Source organism: Pristiophorus japonicus, chromosome 17 (genome assembly GCF_044704955.1).
Source record: "Pristiophorus japonicus isolate sPriJap1 chromosome 17, sPriJap1.hap1, whole genome shotgun sequence".
In the NCBI taxonomy this organism is placed as follows: Eukaryota; Metazoa; Chordata; class Chondrichthyes; family Pristiophoridae; genus Pristiophorus; species Pristiophorus japonicus.
The window spans coordinates 103,299,338-103,318,974 of record NC_091993.1 but is presented as its reverse complement, the minus strand read 5'-3'; the positions used below and the strand labels follow the sequence as shown (position 1 = coordinate 103,318,974).

General features: G+C 46.5%; 1 protein-coding gene across 2 annotated transcripts in view; it reads left to right on the top strand.

Moving 5' to 3' along the window:
- The window catches only part of celsr2 (cadherin, EGF LAG seven-pass G-type receptor 2), a 329,991-nt gene that overhangs the window by 172,658 nt on the left and 137,696 nt on the right, over positions 1–19,637 (top strand). For both annotated transcript variants that reach the window (XM_070858973.1, XM_070858972.1), the window contains exon 4: positions 15,641–15,756. In XM_070858973.1, coding sequence (XP_070715074.1) covers positions 15,641–15,756 — 116 coding nt within the window. The remainder of the gene's footprint in view (positions 1–15,640; positions 15,757–19,637) is intronic.

Below are 19,637 nucleotides of genomic sequence, written 5' to 3'. Positions count from 1 at the left end.
AAAATCCAGTATTTGTCTGTGCATCATCTCTAAAGTATCCAGCTAATGCCAGCAGACCTGAGCTTATTTTATTCATGCTGTTCCTGTAGATTTTATGCAACATGTGTTTTCCTCTCCGCAATTAAAGTCATTCAATTTAATTAATTAACTTTGATCTTTTTTTTTAGCATTAACTAAATTTTCAAGAGTTTAGATTCCGATACATACTTTGTTGAGCCATTTAATCTATTGATTTGGTTACTTGGCATAGCTGTGGCTATGCTGGGAGCATTGTATTTAAGCAGGGCAATGAGATGATCCCGCCAAGCTATTAATCCCTGTGGTTGGGTTTTGCTGTTGCTGGGTTCCACTCTTCCCTTGAGTAAAAGGGAGGGGAGCAAAGAAATAGGGTTGACGAGTAATCACTCCTGGCATGGGCCCTTATCTGATGGTAGCACAAACAGGAAAATATTAGGTACAATCTCCACGATTGTCCATCCATAATGCAACAGAAAATTGTGGGGCTTATGCCGGTGATGTCTCGATGTGTGTGTTGGGAAAATCAGCCCTATTGAATCCAGTTTCTTTTTAGCCGTGGTAAACAATCACTGAATGAATCCATTCCAAGGTATCGTACGCGAACTTGCTGAAACTTGGATTCCAACTGAGCTTTGTGCGTCATATTATCAGGCAGCTTTGTTTGTTTTTACAAGAAATCCAGGCTCCGACTGATGCCAAACTTGGAGTGAGACCGATGTTTAGTGGTTTGTATATGGCTTTGGGTTTAATGGGCTGCGGTAACGCCTTTAGATCCGTCCAAAACACCCAAATTGAAGCTGGTTTCTGTAGCCTTGGTTTAAAAAGTTCTGAAACACTGTATCCTGTAAAACCGATACAGATTAAGATTATGGCAGAATTTGAAGCAGAATGAATTAATTTTTAGCGTGAATTTTTGCGATGATCAAGGGGAGAGATGTTAGTGATGTAGAATGGAACACTTACCATTTCCCCAGTTTCGAACACTTAAGTCATTAATTTCTGCAGAGATTCTCCCAGGTGAGACCACGCCCGGTGGGACCACACCTAGAGTACTGCGTACAGGCTCGCGCTGCCACCGTTGTCAGGGAAACGCTTATTTATAAATCTCTCCCAGTTGCTCCAGGCTCGCGCTACCTCCATTGTCAGGGGAACATTTATAAATCACCCTCCAGCTGCTCCAGGTTCATGCTGCCTCCGTTGTCATCTTCAACATCTTCACCGAGGCGTACGAAAACATGGGTCTTACACTAAACATCTGTATGACAAAGGTTCTCCACCAACCTGACCCCGCCACATGACACTGCCCCCTGGTCATCAAAATCCATGGTGCGGTCTTGGACAACATGGCCCGCTTTCAATACCTCGGGAGCCTACTATCAGCAAGAGTGAACATTGATGACGAGATCCAACACCGCCTCCAGTGCGCCAGCGCAGCCTTCGGTCACCTGAGGAAGAGAGTGTTCGAGGATCAGGCCCTCAAATCTGGCACCAAGATTATGGTCTACAGGGCAGTAGTGATACCCGCCCTCCTGTATGGCTCAGAGTCGTGGACTATATATAGCAGACACCTCAAATTGCTGGAGAAATACCACCAACGATGTCTCCACAGGATCCTGCAAATCCCTTGGGAGGATAGACGCACCAACGTCAGTGTTCTTGATCAGGCCAACATCCCCAGCATCGAAGCACTGACCACACTCGACCAGCTCCATTGGACGGGCCACATTGTCCGCATGCCTGACACAAGACTCCCGAAGCAGGCGCTCTATTCGGAAATCCTACACAGCAAGCGAGCCCCAGGTGGGCAGAGGAAACGTTTCAAGGATACCCATAAAGCCTCCCTGATAAAGTGCAACATCCTCACTGACACCTGGGAATCCCTGGCTCAAGACTGCCCAAAGTGGAGGAAGGGCATCCGGGAGGGCGCAGAGCACCTCGAGTCTTGTTGTCGAGAGCATGCAGAAAACAAGCGCAGACAGTGGGAGGAGCGTGCGGCAAATCAGACTCCCCACTCAACCTTTCCTTCGATGACTGTCGGAGACTGTAATTTCCGTATTGGACTGTACAGTCACCTGAGAACTCATTTTAGAGTGGAAGCAAGTCTTTCTCGATTTCGAGGGACTGCCGATGATGATGACTGTGTACAATTTTGGTCTCCTTATTTAAGGAGGGATATACTTGCATTGGAGACAATTATGAGAAGGTTCACTAGGTTGATTCCTGAGATGAAGGAGTTATTGAGAGAGGTTGAGCAGTTTGGGCCTATATTCATTGGAGTTTAAACGAATGAGAGATGATCTTATTGAAACATAAGTTTCTGAGGGGGTCTGACAGGGTAGGTACAGAGAACATGTTTCCCCTCATGGGGGAATCTAGAACTAAGGGGCATAGTTTCATAATAGGGGGTCGCCCATTTAAAACAGAGATGAGGAGGAATTTCTTCTCTCAGAGGGTCATGAATCTTTCAAATTCTCTCCCCCAGAGAGCTGTGGAGGCTGTGTCATTGAATATAAGTAAGGTGGAGATGGACAGATTTTTGAACTATAGGGAGTCGAGGGTTATGGGGAGCGGGCATGAAAGTGGAGTTGAGGCCAAGATCAGATCAGCCATGATCTTATTGAATGGCGGAGAAGGCTCGAGGAGGCATATGGCCTACTCCTACTCCTATTTCTTATGTGTTCATGTTCTCCCGATCGCCCAATGTAACTTCAGCGGATAATATACAGAAATCCTGAAGACATGGCGTAAATGGCAGTTACGATGTTTCTTTGGGGTTTCCGTTCATCTTCCACCAAATTCACGACAATCAGGAGAACCTCCGTGGAAATTTATCAGTGATGGCAGCAATCACTCCCAGCTCAGGTGGAGTATGGTTAAACGTGGTATAAAGCTGCCAACCACGTGATTCCGCTGCTTCTCTTTATAAACATGACTTATTGATTGACAGGAAAAGTTTGTTCTGTTATAAATTATACGTACAATTACAGTTTGGGGTTTGTTCCAAACTCCTACTTTACCCCCTACTGCCTTCTTGGGGCCAGCCGCCATCTCCACGGGGTGGTCCCGGGAAGCAGCAGGAAAGTGTGGTGGAGAGCATGGAAATGGGACTGGGACCCCAGCACCCCCATTCCCATTTACATGCGGCGGGCAAGGAAGGGAGAGGGCAATGGCGGACCCAATGAGGGTGGGGGAGGAAAATCCCGGTCAGGCACTGAGATGGTGGTCGGCCTCACCGCTTGCATTGTCCAACACACTCTATCGCGATTGCACCCAATTTTGGCTGGGGCTGCCAAGGAGTATTCGACCCGGTATCATACAAGAAAGATGAGCAACGGTGGCATCAGTATGCAGTCTTCAGCTTTCCTACACCATCAAATGCCTGAGAGAATATACTACAACTAGCAATCCCCAATGTTGATGCTGCATACTACTGAAGAAAGACTAATGAGTTGCCGTGCTTAAGCTGTGTCACCCCCTGTGCTCACTGACCTACATTGGTTTCTGGTTAAGCAACGCCGCGATTTCAAAATTCTCATCCTTATTTTCAAATCCGTCCCCGTCTCTGTAATCTTCCTCCCCCCCTCCCCCTGCCACCCAACCCCTGAGACACCCGCGCTTCTCTAATTCTTCCCTCTTGAGCATCCCTGATTTATAATCGCTGAATCATTGGTGGCTGTGACTTCTGTTGCCTAGGCCCTAAGCTCTGGAATTCCATGCCTAAACCTCTCCGCCTCTCTACCCCTCTTTCCTGCTTCAAGGCGCCCCTTAAAACCTACCTCTTTGACCAAGCTTTTGGTCACCCGTTCTAATTTCTACTTACGCGGTTTGGTGTCAACATTTTTATCGCATAATACTCCTGTGAAGCGCCTTGGGACGTTTCACTGCGTTAAAGGCGCTATATAAATACAAGTTCTTGTTGTGTGCAGGCCAAGTGGACAACCAGACTTTTCCTTCAAAAAATATTAATTTAAAATCTCTGCCATTCCTTCATCCTACAACTTGATGTTGAGTTGAGGCTTGATGCGAATCATCAAGGTTCTTTATTTCACAGCAAATTGAACAAACAGGCAACAGTTACTGCTGGTTTCACTTATTATCATTACAACTTATGCATGCAGTAGTATTAAAGTAATGAACACTGTGCTACTTGACGTGCTTGACAAAGCTAAATTTGTAATTCCCCTCCCCTGTATTCCATCCATCCTTGCAACCCTTTACAGTGTCAATGCTTCCAACTTTTGCAACTTTCTGTCTTTAAAGTCAGTGACTTAGTGTCAGTTTTTAATCAAAATTATGACTCTTCCTCCACACCTCTATTCCCACCCCCACCTCCTCACCAGGCAGTCACCAGCTTGGTTGAGCTGTTGAGCTCATATGAATAAGGTTGACATAGCAACAGAAATCTCAAATCATCCTTCATTGTCTCTACGATGCTGGTTCAAACACCCCATTTGAAATTTAATCTACACCTATCAGTCCTACTGGCCTGTGAATTTAACGCCTTGAGAACTGGTGGCTGTGTTAAGTTAGCTGCTTTCAGCCAAGGCAGTTGTTGGGGTAGTGCAATTGTCTCAGAGTTCTCTCTTTCCTGATCACTAACCAGTGAATTCTGCTGGATGCGTCATTATGGATAGGTGAGACCAGGATCAAGCTTGGTTGTGATGGCCTCCATGATCAAACAGCCTGTAAACATTCTAGGTTTAGAGATGGAAAATCAGCACTGTGCTACCAGTATGCAAGCCAAAAAAAGATTCATCACCTTCTGGAATGGGAAGCGAGAGTCGATGTAGGGGGAGGGGGCAGGGTGGGGGTAACTACTTCATCATGTACAGATGTTGAAAAATGCTGCTGTGACTAAAATGCTGCACTTCAGGATCTAACCAGAACAAAGTCAGGAAATGCTGGCCCTGTTATCAGCTGCAGAGCTTTACAACATCTTGCACAATTAGAGAGAGTGACAGGAACAAAAATTGGGCTCCATGCTGTCAGTCATACGTTGGGTGGGAGGAGATGGTCTCTGGGCTGCAGAGGGATAGTTTATAAAATAGCTGTTAGTGCGAAAAAGTCTGTGCCTCACGCATTTAGTGAGGTTTATTTGCTCAACATTTGAAGATAAAATATTTGTACAATGTTTAAACTATGTGCTAACTTTCATAATAAATGGAATTTTAAAATTCTCAGTAGTCTGTGTCATCACCAAACGAGATGCATTTTATAAGAATTCTGAAGTATAGGAAGCTGCCTTTCCTGCATTCCTGATGTTCAGGACAATTAACTAGGAATTTGCCAATACAGATCATGGAACTTTTAATTTTTTTATTTATTTGTTCCTGGGATGTGGGCGTCGCTGGCAAGGCCAGCACTTATTGCCCATCCCTAATTGCCCTTGAGAAGGTGGTGGTGAGCCACTTTCTTGAACTGCTGCAGTCTGTGTGGTGAAGGTACTCCCACAGTGCTATTAGGGAGAGAGTTCCAGGATTTTGACCCAGCGATGATGAAGGAACGGCAATATATTTCCAACAGGATGGAGTGTAACTTGGAGGGGATCTTGCAGCTGATGGTGTTCCCATGCACCTGCTGCCCATTTACGTGGTAGAGGTTGTGGGTTTGGGAGGTACTGTCGAAGAAGCCTTGGCGAGTTGTTGCAGTGCATCTTGTAGATGGTACACACTGCAACCACAGTGCACCAGTGGTGGAGGAAGTGAATGTTTAAGGTGGTGGATTCATTTCACACATGCGTACAAGGCAGATTAGCAATATTACTTTACCATTCCAGTGTCTCCTGTTGACTGGAAAGGAACAGTATAATTGAAAGGCAGACACCAAACTCATGGTTACTCAGTGTTAAAACCAGAGACATTTCTATATTATAAAGGACGCATTTATTTGTACTGCCAAAATGGCTGCCATGCTCCACCCTTTGTTTCTGATTGGTCCCCTTGGAGATTAAGCCACACCCTGAAGTTTTGCAGGAATGTGTCACTGGAACCGCCCATCCCAAGGTCTTACTGACTTTGCAAATTGTAACTCGATCCACTTTGACTTCCTGAAGCGACAGAGGACAGAGCTCCCCAGAAGACAGCAAGGGCCAGTCAAAGTGCCTTACCCCAGTCCAAGTGCATCCTCTTTACCTCCCCCCCCCCCCTCCCCCCGACTATAGATGGGCATTGTGTACGGATTGTTAACAGGTTTAATGAGTATGAAGTGAATCGTGACAGTGTAGTGACTTCTGGATATCATCCACTCCAATGATGTCCTTTGTAGGGGTTTGGAAGAACGTGATCCATCTTCCGGAAGTTCCCTCTCTCCCCTCCGACCTCCCCCTCCCGTGTCTCTCTTTCCCTCTCTCTTTTCCCCCACCAGTCTCTCTCCCCCCCCCCCAGCCTCTCTCTCTCTCCCCCCAGCCTCTCTCTCTCTCTCTCCCCCCAGCCTCTCTCTCTCTCTCTCTCTCTCCCCCCAGCCCCTCTCTATCTCTCTCTCCCCCCAGCCTCTCTTTCTCTCTCTCTCTCTCTCTCTCCCCCCAGCCTCTCCCTCTCTCTCCCCCCAGCCTCTCTCTCTCTCTCTCACCCCCAGCCGCACTCTCTCTCTCTCTCTCTCCCTCTCTCTCTCCCCCCAGCCTCTCTCTCTCTCCCCCCAGCCTCTCTCTCTCTCCCCCCAGCCTCTCTCTCTCTCCCCCCAGCCTCTCTCTCTCTCCCCCCAGCCTCTCTCTCTCTCCCCCCAGCCTCTCTCTCTCCCCCCAGCCTCTCTCTCTCCCCCCAGCCTCTCTCTCTCTCCCCAGCCTCTCTCTCCCCCCAGCCTCTCTCTCCCCTCAGCCTCCTCTCTTTCCCCCTCAGCCTCTCTCTCCCCCCCCCAGCCTCTCTCTCTCTCACCCCCAGCCGCACTCTCTCTCTCTCTCTCTCTCTCTCTCTCCCCCCCCAGCCTCTCTCCCCCCAGCCTCTCTCTCCCCCCCCCCCAGCCTCTCTCTCTCCCCCCAGCCTCTCTCTCTCCCCCCAGCCTCTCTCTCCCCTCAGCCTCACTCTCTCTCTTCCCCCCCAGCCTCACTCTCTCTCTCTCTCTCACCCCCAGCTGCACTCTCTCTCTCTCTCTCTCTCTCTCTCTCTCTCCCCCCAGCCTCTCTCTCTCCCCCCAGCCTCTCTCTCTCCCCCCAGCCTCTCTCTCTCCCCCCAGCCTCTCTCTCTCCCCCCAGCCTCTCTCTCTCCCCCCAGCCTCTCTCTCTCCCCCCAGCCTCTCTCTCTCCCCCCAGCCTCTCTCTCTCCCCCCAGCCTCTCTCTCTCCCCCCAGCCTCTCTCTCTCCCCCCAGCCTCTCTCTCTCCCCTCAGCCTCCTCTCTTTCCCCTCAGCCTCTCTCTCTCTCCCCCCAGCCTCTCTCTCCCCTCAGCCTCCTCTCTTTCCCCCTCAGCCTCTCTCTCTCTCCCCCCCCAGCCTCTCTCTCTCTCCCCCCCCAGCCTCTCTCTCTCTCCCCCCCAGCCTCTCTCTCTCCCCCCACCCCAGCCTCTCTCTCTCTCCCCCAGCCTCACTCTCTCTCTCTCTCTCTCTCCCCCAGCCTCACTCTCTCTCTCTCTCTCTCTCTCTCTCTCTCACCCCCAGCCTCACTCTCTCTCTCTCTCTCTCTCACCCCCAGCCTCACTCTCTCTCTCACACACTCCCAGCCTCTCTCTCTCTCTCTCTCACCCCCAGCCTGCCTCTCTCTCTCTCTCTCACACCCAGCCTCACTCTCTCTCTCTCTCTCTCTCTCTCTCACCCCAAGCCTCACTCTCTCTCTCTCTCTCTCTCTCTCTCACACCCAGCCTCTTTCTTCCCCAGCCTCTCTCTCTTCCCCAGCCTCTCTCTCTCTCCCTAGCCTCTCTCTCTCTTTTTCTCTCTCCCTCCCCCAGCCCTTCTCTCTCTCTCTCTCTCTCTCTCCCCAGCCCCCCCACCCTCTCTCTCTCTCTCTCTCCCTCCCCCAGCCCTTCTCTCTCTCTCTCTCTCTCTCTTCCCCAGCCCCCCCACCCTCTCTCTCTCTCCCTCCCCCAGCCCTTCTCTCTCTCTCTCTCTCTCTCTCTCTCTCCCCAGCTTCTCTCTCTCTCTCTCCCCCCAGCCTCTCTCCCCCCAGCCTTCAGATCCAGGACCGCTGCCATTGGGTTCAGGACTGTCACCATCAGACACCCCCTGCCGAGGTCAGGCCCAGACTCGCTGCCATTGGGCCCAGGCCGGCCGCGGGGAGAGTCAGAGGCTCAGGTCCTGCTGCTCGTCAACACGCGCATGGAATGATTCGGGCCAGGAGGGGGCGGAGCTTGACAGGAGGCAGAGCTTGTCGTCTGTTGGTCAAAAAAGTGCAGTACAAATAGTTAGTCTCTATAATAAAAGCCATGGCTGGGGAAGTGAGTTTTTTCCACCTGTATGAGTCATTAATATAGGGCTAATACTGTGTATTTCATTGTAGATTTGAATCCATACCAGGTACACAAAGGAACAAAGACTGTGTAAACAGGGTTATCATCTTGCATCAGAACTGCAAAACCAGAATTGATTGGTTACCATTAAAGTGTTACTCATATAACTTGCTCACAAACGTAACCTGCATTACTCATGAATGTCTCAATGGATATGTCCTGCAGGTATATTTTATAAAGCTGTAGCTGTTCAATAGAATACATTCTTTTTGATAGTATTTGTCAATGTTAATCAACTCCACTTTTTATATTAGTTCTTCACAGCCATCCACATCATCTGTAAAGTTGAGCTCACCTAAAACTCTGCTGTCCTTGTCCTAACTCGCACCAAGTCCCATTCACCCATCACCTCCTGTGCTCGCTGACCTACATTGGCTCCCGGTCCGGCAACGCCTCAATTTAAAAATTCTCATCCTTGTTTTCAAATCCCTCCATGGCCTCACCCCTCTCTAACCTCCGACAGCGCTCTGAGATCTCCGCATCTTCCAATTCTGACTTCTTGCGTATCCCCTATTTTAATTGCTCCAACATTGACGGCTGCGCCTTCAGCTGCCTCAGCCCTAAGGTCTGGAATTCCCTCCCTAAACCTCTCTGCCTCTCTCTCTTTCTTCAAGACGCTCCTTAAAAGCTACCTCTTTGACCAAGCTTTTGGCCATCTTTCCTAATATCTCCTTATATGGTTCTGTGGCAGATTTTGTTTGATAACACTCCTGTGAAGCGCCTTGAGATGTTTTACGAGGTTAAAGGTGCTATATAAATACAAGTTGTTGTGTGAACATTTTATAGCATGGCCCAAATGACGTTTCTCTGATGAGTCAGCAAGTTTATGCAGTGAGTCGCTGAGCCATACAGACCAGGTAGAGCAAAGCTTCGATCTCCAGTCTGAGCTGGGGAAGGGGTAGGGCTGTTAGAATTCGCTTTAATTCACCTGGGTTAGGTAAAGGTAGATAAGCAAGAATTCCCACTTGTGATAAAGGTAGTGTACCTAGCCTCGATGCCTCTTGTTAGGGGGAGAAATTGGCCAGGGTTTCTACTCTTCCAGAGACCCTTGCTTGGCAGTGTGTGTGTGTTGATATGGGATGAGGACAGGAGCTGGCACTCTTGGTCTAGATTTCTGCATCAATAATTGTAATTTGGGTAAGATATTGGAATATCTAACAAGGAGTTGCTAAACATCTTATGGTTTTATTAAGAAAAGGCAATAATAGTCCAAGAAAAATCATCCTCTCGCAAGGTTTTATGTCACATAGAAACATAGAAACATAGAAAATAGGTGCAGGAGTAGGCCATTTGGCCCTTCGAGCCTGCACCGCCATTCAATGAGTTCATGGCTGAACATGCAACTTCAGTACCCCATTCCTGCTTTCTCGCCATACCCCTTGATCCCCCTAGTAGTAAGGACTTCATCTAACTCCTTCTTGAATATATTTAGTGAATTGGCCTCAACAACTTTCTGTGGTAGAGAATTCCACAGGTTCACCACTCTCTGGGTGCAGAAGCTTCTCCTCATCTCGGTCCTAAATGGCTTACCCCTTATCCTTAGACTGTGACCCCTGGTTCTGGACTTCCCCAACATTGGGAACATTCTTCCTGCATCGAACCTGTCTAAACCCGTCAGAATTTTAAACGTTTCTATGATTTCCCCTCTCATTCTTCTGAACTCCAGTGAATACAAGCCCAGTTGATGTCAGTCCCGCCATCCCGGGAATCAGTCTGGTGAACCTTCGCTGCACTCCCTCAATAGCAAGAATGTCCTTCCTGAAGTTAGGAGACCAAAACTGTGCACAATACTCCAGGTGTGGCCTCACCAAGGCCCTGTACAACTGGAGTAACACATCCCTGCCCCTGTACACAAATTCCCTCGCTATGAAGACCAACATGCCATTTGCCTTCTTAACCGCCTGCTGTACCTGCATGCCAACCTTCAATGACTGATGTACCATGACACCCAGGTCTCTTTGCACCTCCCCTTTTCCTAATCTGTCACCATTCAGATAATAGTCTGTCTCTCTGTTTTTACAACCAAAGTGGATAACCTCACATTTATCCACATTATACTTCATCTGCCATGCATTTGCCCACTCACCTAACCTATCCAAGTCACTCTGCAGCCTCATAGCATCCTCCTCGCAGCTCACACTGCCACCCAACTTAGTGTCATCCGCAAATTTGGAGATACTACATTTAATCCCCTCATCTCAATCATTAATGTACAATGTAAACAGCTGAGGCCCCAGCACAGAACCTTGTGGTACCCCACTAGCCACTGCCTGCCATTCTGAAAAGTCCCCATTTACTCCTACTCTTTGCTTCCTGTCTGCCAACCAGTTCTCAATCCACGTCAGCACACTACCCCCAATCCCATGTGCTTTAACTTTGCACATTAATCTCTTGTGTGGGACCTTATCGAAAGCCTTCTGAAAGTCCAAATACACCACATCCACTGGTTCTCCCTTGTCCACTCTGCTGGAAACATCCTCAAAAAATTCCAGAAGATTTGTCAAGCATGATTTCCCTTTCACAAATGCATGCTGACTTGGACCTATCATGTCACCTCTTTCCAAATGCGCTGCAATGACATCCTTAATAATTGATTCCATCATTTTAGCCACTAACGATGTCAGGCTGACTAGTCTATAATTGCCTGTTTTCTCTCTTCCCTCCTTTTTTAAAAAATGGGGTTACATTGGCTACCCTCCACTCCATAGGAACTGATCCAGAGTCACAGATCATGTTTCACCAGGTGGTATAATAAGGGATGGTATCAAATTGAAAACCAGGGCATACAAAGTGGCCAAGACTAGTGGGAGGCCAGAGGATTGGGAAACTTTTAAAAGCCAGCAAAGGACTAAAAAAATAATAAAAAGAGGGAAGATAGATTATGAAAGCAAACTAGCACAAAATATAAAAACATAATAAGAGTTTCTACAGGTACATAAAAAGGAAAAGAGTGGCTAAAATAAATGTTGGTCCCCTAGAGGATGAGACTGGGGAATTAATAATGGAGAACAGGGAAATGGCAAAGACTTTGAACAAATATTTTGTATCGGTCTTCACGGTAGAAGACACTAAAAACATCCCAATAGTGGATAATCAAGGGATTATAGGGTGGCAGGAACTTGATACAATCACTATCACTAAAGAAGTAGTACTCAGTAAAATAATAGGACTAAAGGCAGACAAGTCCCCTGGACCTGATGGCTTGCATCCTAGGGTCTTAAAAGAAGTGACTGCAGAGATAGTGGATGCATTGGTTGTAATCTACCAATATTCCCTACATTCTGGTGCGGTTCCATCGGTTTGGAAAACCGCAAATATAATGTCCCTGTTTAAAAAAGGAGGCAGACAGAAAGCAGGAAACTATAGACCAGTTAGCCTAACATCTATTGTTGGGAAAATGCTGGAGTCCATTATTGAGGAAACAGTAGCAGGATATTTGGAAAAGCAAGATTCAATCAATCAGTCAAAATGGTTTTATGAAAGGGAAATCATGTTTGACAAATTTGCTGGAGTTCTTTGAGGATGTAATGAGCAGGATGGATAAGGGGGAACCAGTGGATGTGATGTACTTGGATTTCCAGGAGGCATTCGATAAGGTGCCACATAAACGGTTACTGCACAAGATGAAAGTTCACAGGGTTGTGGTTAATATATTAGCATGGATAGAGGATTGGCTAATTAACAGAAAACAGAGTCGGGATAGATGGGTCATTTTCTAGTTGGCAAACAGTAACTAGTGGGATGCCACAGGGATCGGTGCTGGGGTCTCAACTATTTACAATCTATATTAATGACTTGGATGAAGGGACCGAGTGTAAATGAGTGGACAAAAAATTGGCAGATGGAGTATAATGTGGGAAAATGTGAGGTTATCCACTTTGGCAGAAAAAATAGAAAAGCAAATTATAATTTAAATGGAGAATAATTGCAAACTGCTGCAGTACAGAGGGACCTGGGGGTCCTTGTGCATGAAACACACAAAGTTAGTGGAAGGTACAGCAAGTAATCAGGAAGGCAAATGGAATGTTGGCCTTTATTGCAAGGGGGATAGAGTATAAAAGCAGAGAGGTCCTGCTACAATTGTATAGGGTATTGGTGAGGCCACACCTAGAGTACTCTGTACAGTTTTGGTCTCCGTATTTAAGGAAGGATATACTTGCATTGGAGGCTGTTCAGAGAAGGTTCATTAGGTTGATTCCGGAGATGAGGGGGTTGACTTATGAAGATAGGTAGGTTGTGTCGGTTAGGCCTATACTTATTGGAGTTCAGAAGAATGAGAGGTGATCTTATTGAAACATATAAGATAATGAGGGGGCTCGACAAGGTGGATGCAGAGAGGATATTTCCACTCGTAGGGGAAACTAAAACTAGGGGACATAGTCTCAGAATAAGGAGACGCCCATATAAAACTGAGATGAGGAGGAATCTCTTTTCTCCGAGGGTTGTAAATCTGTGGAATTCTCTGCCCCAGAGAGCTGTGGAGGCTGGGTCATTGAATATATTTAAAGAGGAGATTGACAGATTTTTGAGCGATAAGGGAATAAAAGGTTATGGGGAGCGGGCAGGGAAGTGGAGCTGATTCCATGATCAGATCAGCCATGATCTTATTAAGTGGCAGAGCAGGCTCGAGGGGCCAAATGACCTACTCCTGCTCCTATTTCTTATGTTCTTATGTAGATGGTGTTCCTGGAGTGTTTTGGAAGCAGATGAAACATCAGAGGATACAGATTAATGACGTGTTCATGAATTTATGGTGTGAACCTCAAGGTTGTTTTGAATTGAGTAGTCCATCAGTCAAAACCCTTTGTAGAGCATGATAACTGGAGAAGATGGAGTAGCGTAGCACTTTCATGCATTTTTAGTGGAGCAAGGAAAGAGTGTCCCAGAAGTTTGACACTTTTGTCTTTTCCAGTTTTGAACGCTCCCTCGATGTTGATTGATGCTGGGCTATGGCTCCATGGATGCTAACACTGCTTCAGTATCAAATCCAAATGGCCATTCTTCATGTGTGAGCTGAGACAGTCAGGGCCTGCAGGCTACTTTACCACAATAGCAGCACACTGATCCTACGTCCATGTGGTGTCCATGAATGCTTACTTTATAGAAAGGGGTCACTGGATAGCAATGAGCAGTGGGAACCCCAGCTAATTTCTATCCTGCTGCCAACCCATGGATGCAATGAAATCTCTTCAGACGAAGATTTAATCAGGTGGGAGCATCCGCGTAGTGCTTCACTCCCCACCCCAGAAGCGCCCCGGGAACCTCCCCTAAAGGAAGTGGAGTGCGTGGGATTGCGCTCCACTTCCTTTGAGGGGGCGGTAAGTTCAATTCAGTGGCAGGGGTGGGACATATGCGCCGGGCGCAGAAAGTCCCGGCCGTAGCTGGTTACAGCCCCTAACAGGGGCACAGGACAATTTTGCCTCCATTACCTTTTGTGAAGGCAAGATGGTTCCAAAGTTTCTAGTTTATGGTGTATTTGTGAATATTTCTTTTTGTATCCAACAAAAAGGAAGAAAGCTTCTGCCACTATTGGAATCCAGGTCAATTTTGGAATTTTTAGACATGCTAAATTGAACTAACTTTTGTTGTTTTTGTGCTGTTTGTAGTCTAGTCTGTGTTGTATTATTGTATGGATAACAGGGATTGGAACTAACATCAGAAATAGCAGGTCACATTTTTTTGAGCTGTTTTCTCTGATTCCTGGGGATAGATTCTGTTCGTAACAACTACAAATGCAACAAACGTTCAGTTCTTCTGCAATTCATCTTTAAACAATGTCTTGAGTTTACCTGTTAAATATTTTATGTGAGGTATCATTCCCAAACTTCTGTGCTTCTAAATGTGCATTGTTTGTGCGGACGGCAATGCTATACACCTTCAGCGACTTGAGGTGTTTACTGTACATGGTCCATGCCTCTGAGCCAAGAAATACCATCAATGATGCTTCCGTAAGATCCTACTAAAACCCTATGAGGACAGACACACCAACATTAGTGTCCTCGACCAGGCCAACATCCCCAGCATTGAAGCACTTGACCACGCTTGATCAGCTCTGCTGGCCAGGCCAGAGCGAGACTCCCAAAGCAAGCACTCTACTCAGAACTCCTTCATGGCAATCGAGCCAAGGGTGGACAGAGGAAACATTACAAGGGCACCCTCAAACCCTCCCTGATAAAGTGCGGCATCCCCACCGACACCGAGGAGTCCCTGGCCAAAGACTGCCCTGAGTGGAGGAAGTGCATCCGGGAGGGCGCTGAGCGCCTCGAGTCTCATCGCCGTGTGCGTGCAGAAAACAAGCGCAGGCAGCGGAAGGAACGCGCGGCAAACCTATCCCTCCCTCCTTTACCCTCAACTGTCCCTATTGTAGGGACTGTGGCTCTCGTATTGGACTGTTCAGCCACCTAAGAATTCTAAGAGTGGAAGCAAATCTTCCTCGATTCCGAGGGACTGCCTATGATGATGACACCTTCAGGGACACTCTACCTTGAAAGACAGAAATACCTAATATGAAGAAGCTAGCCACATAGTGGTAAACAAGCCAGTAATGCACTGAGAGTCTGATGCAGTATTTGTCTTAAAAAAAAAAACAAGTGACTACACTTTAAAAGTCATTTATTAACTGTACTTTATGGACGTTCTTAGGATATGAAAACTGATATAAATGCAAATTATTTATTTCCAGGAATGCAATATTTAAAGAGTTTCAATAATTTGATATTCGCACTCTTCATGAAAATTACACTTAAAAAAAAAAACAGTTAAATGCAGCATTATTAAGAACCACCTGCTGGATTTGCTATCTACTGCCTTGTTGGATTATGGCATGCTGTACTTGGATGTTCAACTGCCCACTCACTTAGCGAAAGGGCAGTGCCCCTTCAATAGAAAATTACCATTGCGCAATTTTTTTGACCATATTTTCACAAAAATGGACATGCCAAGTTTTAAAAATTAGCTCACCCTAAATTAATAATTAAAAGGTTCACTTAATCATCAGGTGGATGGACTATTTACTTCACGACAGTGGTAGCTTGTGTGGAAGAAGGTGACATCACATTAAGTCTTTGTGATATACAATGCAGTAGAATTCCAAACCAAGCTCATTGAATGAACAAATCTAATATTGTAATATCTAGAGGAGAGTTTTGCTTTGCACTTTCTAAATGGAATAAGCATGTTTTTATTTTCCAGATTTGCTACCAAGGAGAAGAATGGCTTGCTGTTGTATAATGGACGTTTTAATGAAAAGCATGACTTTATTGCCTTGGAGATTATTAATGAACAGATCCAGTTAACATTCTCTGCAGGTAATTTAATATTTACTGTCTTGGTGTGACTCAGGACTGGTGGCTTTATGATTTGATTGAGGAGCTGATGACGATTCGTTAAGATATTTGAGGCATTCCCTGCATAATATAACTGCAATAAAGGGGAGGAGTTTTTTCTTGTAGAAAAACCTGAAGCGTTCTTCCAAATGATGCATGGAACTAATTATAAATCTATGCCATCACCTGATACTGAGCAGGTGAGACCATGGCTTTCATTGATGGATTTGTAACCCTGACTACCTGCCCTAATGTTCATTCATACCATCATCATCATCATAGGCAGTCCCTCGAAATGAGGATGACTTGCTTCTACGTCGAAAAGGGATGAATTCACAGGTGTTTCAATGAAGGACCTAATATTCCAGCCACCACACGGGCTTGACAGCTAGGTCTTGGGTTCAGTGGCAAGGATTAACCAAGACGACTGGAGACCAGCTCTGCTGCATGGACCTAGTGCGCACACATATCACAGTGTGGGCTGACCCGTGCTGCCCCTGGGCCCTCGCCTCTTCTGAGCCCCGAACTCGCGTCTCTCCTGGACCCCGATCACATCCCTCTACGAACTTTTGTCGCTCCTTTGCCCCGACCTCGCACCTCCTGCTGTACCTGCCCGCATAGCAGTCAGCCGTCACCTCCCTGTTAAATAACAAATATTTTGCTTCAGATTTTCTCCATTCCATGCCCCGCTACCTACAAAATAATAACTGCATCTAAGGTACCCTCCTTGCTGAGGAACTACAATGGTTTTGTACACAGACTTCTCCATGGATGTGACCACAACAGGGATGGCTCCAACGAAAGAAGGTGCAAGAAGGGAGACTAGTTTCTCTTATCTTTCATACGCACACTGAGTGAGCTGAATGAAGCTTATCCTGCAGGAAAGCCCTCAGCCTGATTGCAGTTGAGACTCCCTTGCCACCCCAATGCCCTGGTATAAATATGTTGATTGCGTATTAACTGGCATCCATTTATATTACAGCATTGCTGTTGGCTGTATTTTATGTTCCGGTCTCTGCTGAACCTGCCCTTTTATACTGCTGGGCAGATTCAATGATAATTGCTGACTGAGCATTTGCAAGATGTATGCCCTGTAGTCATAAATGTGGAAATAACAGAGTTGCACATTTTGTGAAGCTCATGCTTGTGCAAATGGTGTGAAGTCATAATTCCAAATCTGGCCAGGATCATCCTTGATGCCGGGGAAAGATGTGTCCGGCCAACAATGTTGAAAATGGCCACTGTTTAGATTAGCTGCCAGTGGTACTCTGTAGTCAAGATCACTACATGACACTTCCTTTGAAAAGATATCTTGGTGCCTTCGACAGCACTGGAATGGTTATCTTTATAAGATTGCCTTAAGCAGTGTTTGTTGGAGGCAATTTTGTAAAGTAAATGAGGTGTATGACTACTGTGGTAGATTATACAATAAAGTTATAAGTTTAAACCCATTGAATGATGAATCCAATATTGCAATATCTGGAGGAGATTTCTGCTTTCTCCTTTTTATAGTCTACAAATTACTGTTGGTGATATTAGTGTCTGAATAATTAACACATTCGCATGACATTATTAGTTATTCCAATGCAGGCATTAACCCATTTATTTTGTTCATATGAGCACGTGAGGTGTCTTTCTACTAAAAATCTGCAAAAGGACATAGACAGGCTAAGTGAGTGGGCAAAAATTTGGCAGATGCAGTATAATGTTGGAAAGTGTAAGGTTAGCAGAAAAATTGGCAGAAAAAAATCAAAGAGCAAGTTATTATTTAAATGGAGAAAAATTGCCAAGTGCTGCACTGCAGCAGGACCTGGGGGTACTTGTGCATGAAGCACAAAAGGTTACTATGCAGGTACAGCAAGTGAACGGGAAGGCCAATGGAATCTTGGCCTTTATTGCAAAGGGGATGGAGTATAAAAGCAAGGAAGTCTTGCTACAGTTGTACAGAGTATTGGTGAGGCCACACCTGGAATACTGCGTACAGTGTTGGTTTCCATATTTAAGAAAGGATATACTTGCTTTGGAGGCAGTTCAGAGAAGGTTCACTAGGTTGATTCCGGAGATGAGGGGGTTGACTTATGAGGAAAGGTTTAGTAGGTTGGGCCTCTACTCATTGGAATTCAGAAGAATGAGAGATGATCTTATCGAAATGTATAAGATTATGACGTTGCTTGACAAGGTGGATGCAGAGAGGATGTTTCCACTGATAGGGGAGACTAGAACTAGGGGGCATAATCGTGGAATAAGGGGCCGCCCATTTAAAACTGAGATGAGGAGGAATTTCTTCTCAGTGAATCTGTGGAATTCGCTGCCTCAGAGAGTTGTGGAAGCTGGGTTATTGAGTAGATTTAAGACAGAGATACACAGTTTCTTAACCGCTGAGAGGTTATGGGGAGCGAGCAGGGAAGTGGACCTGAGTCCATGATCGGATCAGCCATGTGCGTATTAAATGGTGGAGCAGGCTCGAGGGGCCGTATGGCCTACTCCTCCTATTTCTTATGTTCTTATTGTTGTGTATCTGTAAAGCATGCACTCCCATATTCCGCCACCAGGGATCCCAGCAACCCTTGGGAGCACTGTATATAAGTCGGCCCCTAAGGCCTGTTCCTCACTCTGGAGTATCTTAATAAAGACTGAGGTCACTGTTACTTTAACCTCTCTGTGTGCAGTCTCATCTGTGTAAGGAACACAATAACTGGCGACGAGTATATGAATCTAACGCAAAAATGCAGCAAACTGTGGGCATTCTGGAGAAGTTCTCAGAGGGTGAGGACTGGGAGGCCTATTCGAACGGCTAGACCAGTACTTTGTAGCCAACGATCTGGACGGAGAAGTAAGAGCTGCAAAAAGGAGAGTGGTCCTCCTCACAGTCTGCGGGGCACCGACCTACAGCCTCATGAAGAATCTTCTGGCTCCAGTGAAACCCACAGATAAGTCATATGAGGAGCTGTGTACACTGGTTCGGGAGCATCTTAACCCGAGGGAGAGCGTGCTGATGGCGAGGTATCAGTTCTACATGTGCCAGCGATCTGAAGGTCAGGAAGTGGCGAGCTACATTGCCAAGCTAAGGCGACTTGCAGGACAATGTGAGTTTGATGGCTACCTGGAGCAGATGCTCAGAGACTTTTTTGTACTGGGCATTGGCCACGAGACCATCCTATGAAAACTTTTGACTGTAGAGACACCGACCCTCAGTAAGACCATTGCGATAGCACAGGCGTTTATGTCCACCAGTGATAACACCAAACAAATCTCTCAGCACACAAGTGCTAGCCATGTTCATAAAATAACTGGAACTGTGTTTGCGAGCAGAAATGTACAGGGCAGAAACCACGAGTCTGCAACCGCCAGCAGGCCTCAGGTGATCCAGATGACTCAGAGTCCGCAACGAAGGATGAATGCAAGGCAATTCACACCTTGTTGGCATTGTGGAGGCTTCCATTCAGCCTATTCATGCCGCTTCAAAGGTTATGTTTGCAAGAACTGTGGAACAATGGAGCACCTCCAACGAGCTGCAAGCTCTGCAAAACCTGCTAACCACCACGTGGCAGAGGAAAATCGGTCCATGGTGGATCAAAGCAATTTCGAGCCTCAGAGAGAGGAGGCAGATGCTGAAGTACACAGGGTGCACATATTTTCGACAATGTCCACCTATAATGCTAAATGTAAAATTGAATAACTTGCCCGTAGCCATGGAACAGGACACTGGCGCTAGCCAATCCATCATGAGTAAAAAGATGTTTGAGAGACTGTAGTGCAACAAGGCACTCAGACCAGCCCTGAGCCCCATCCACACGAAACTGAGAATGTACACCAAAGAGCGCATCACTGTCCTGGGCAGCGCCATGGTCAAGGTCACCTAC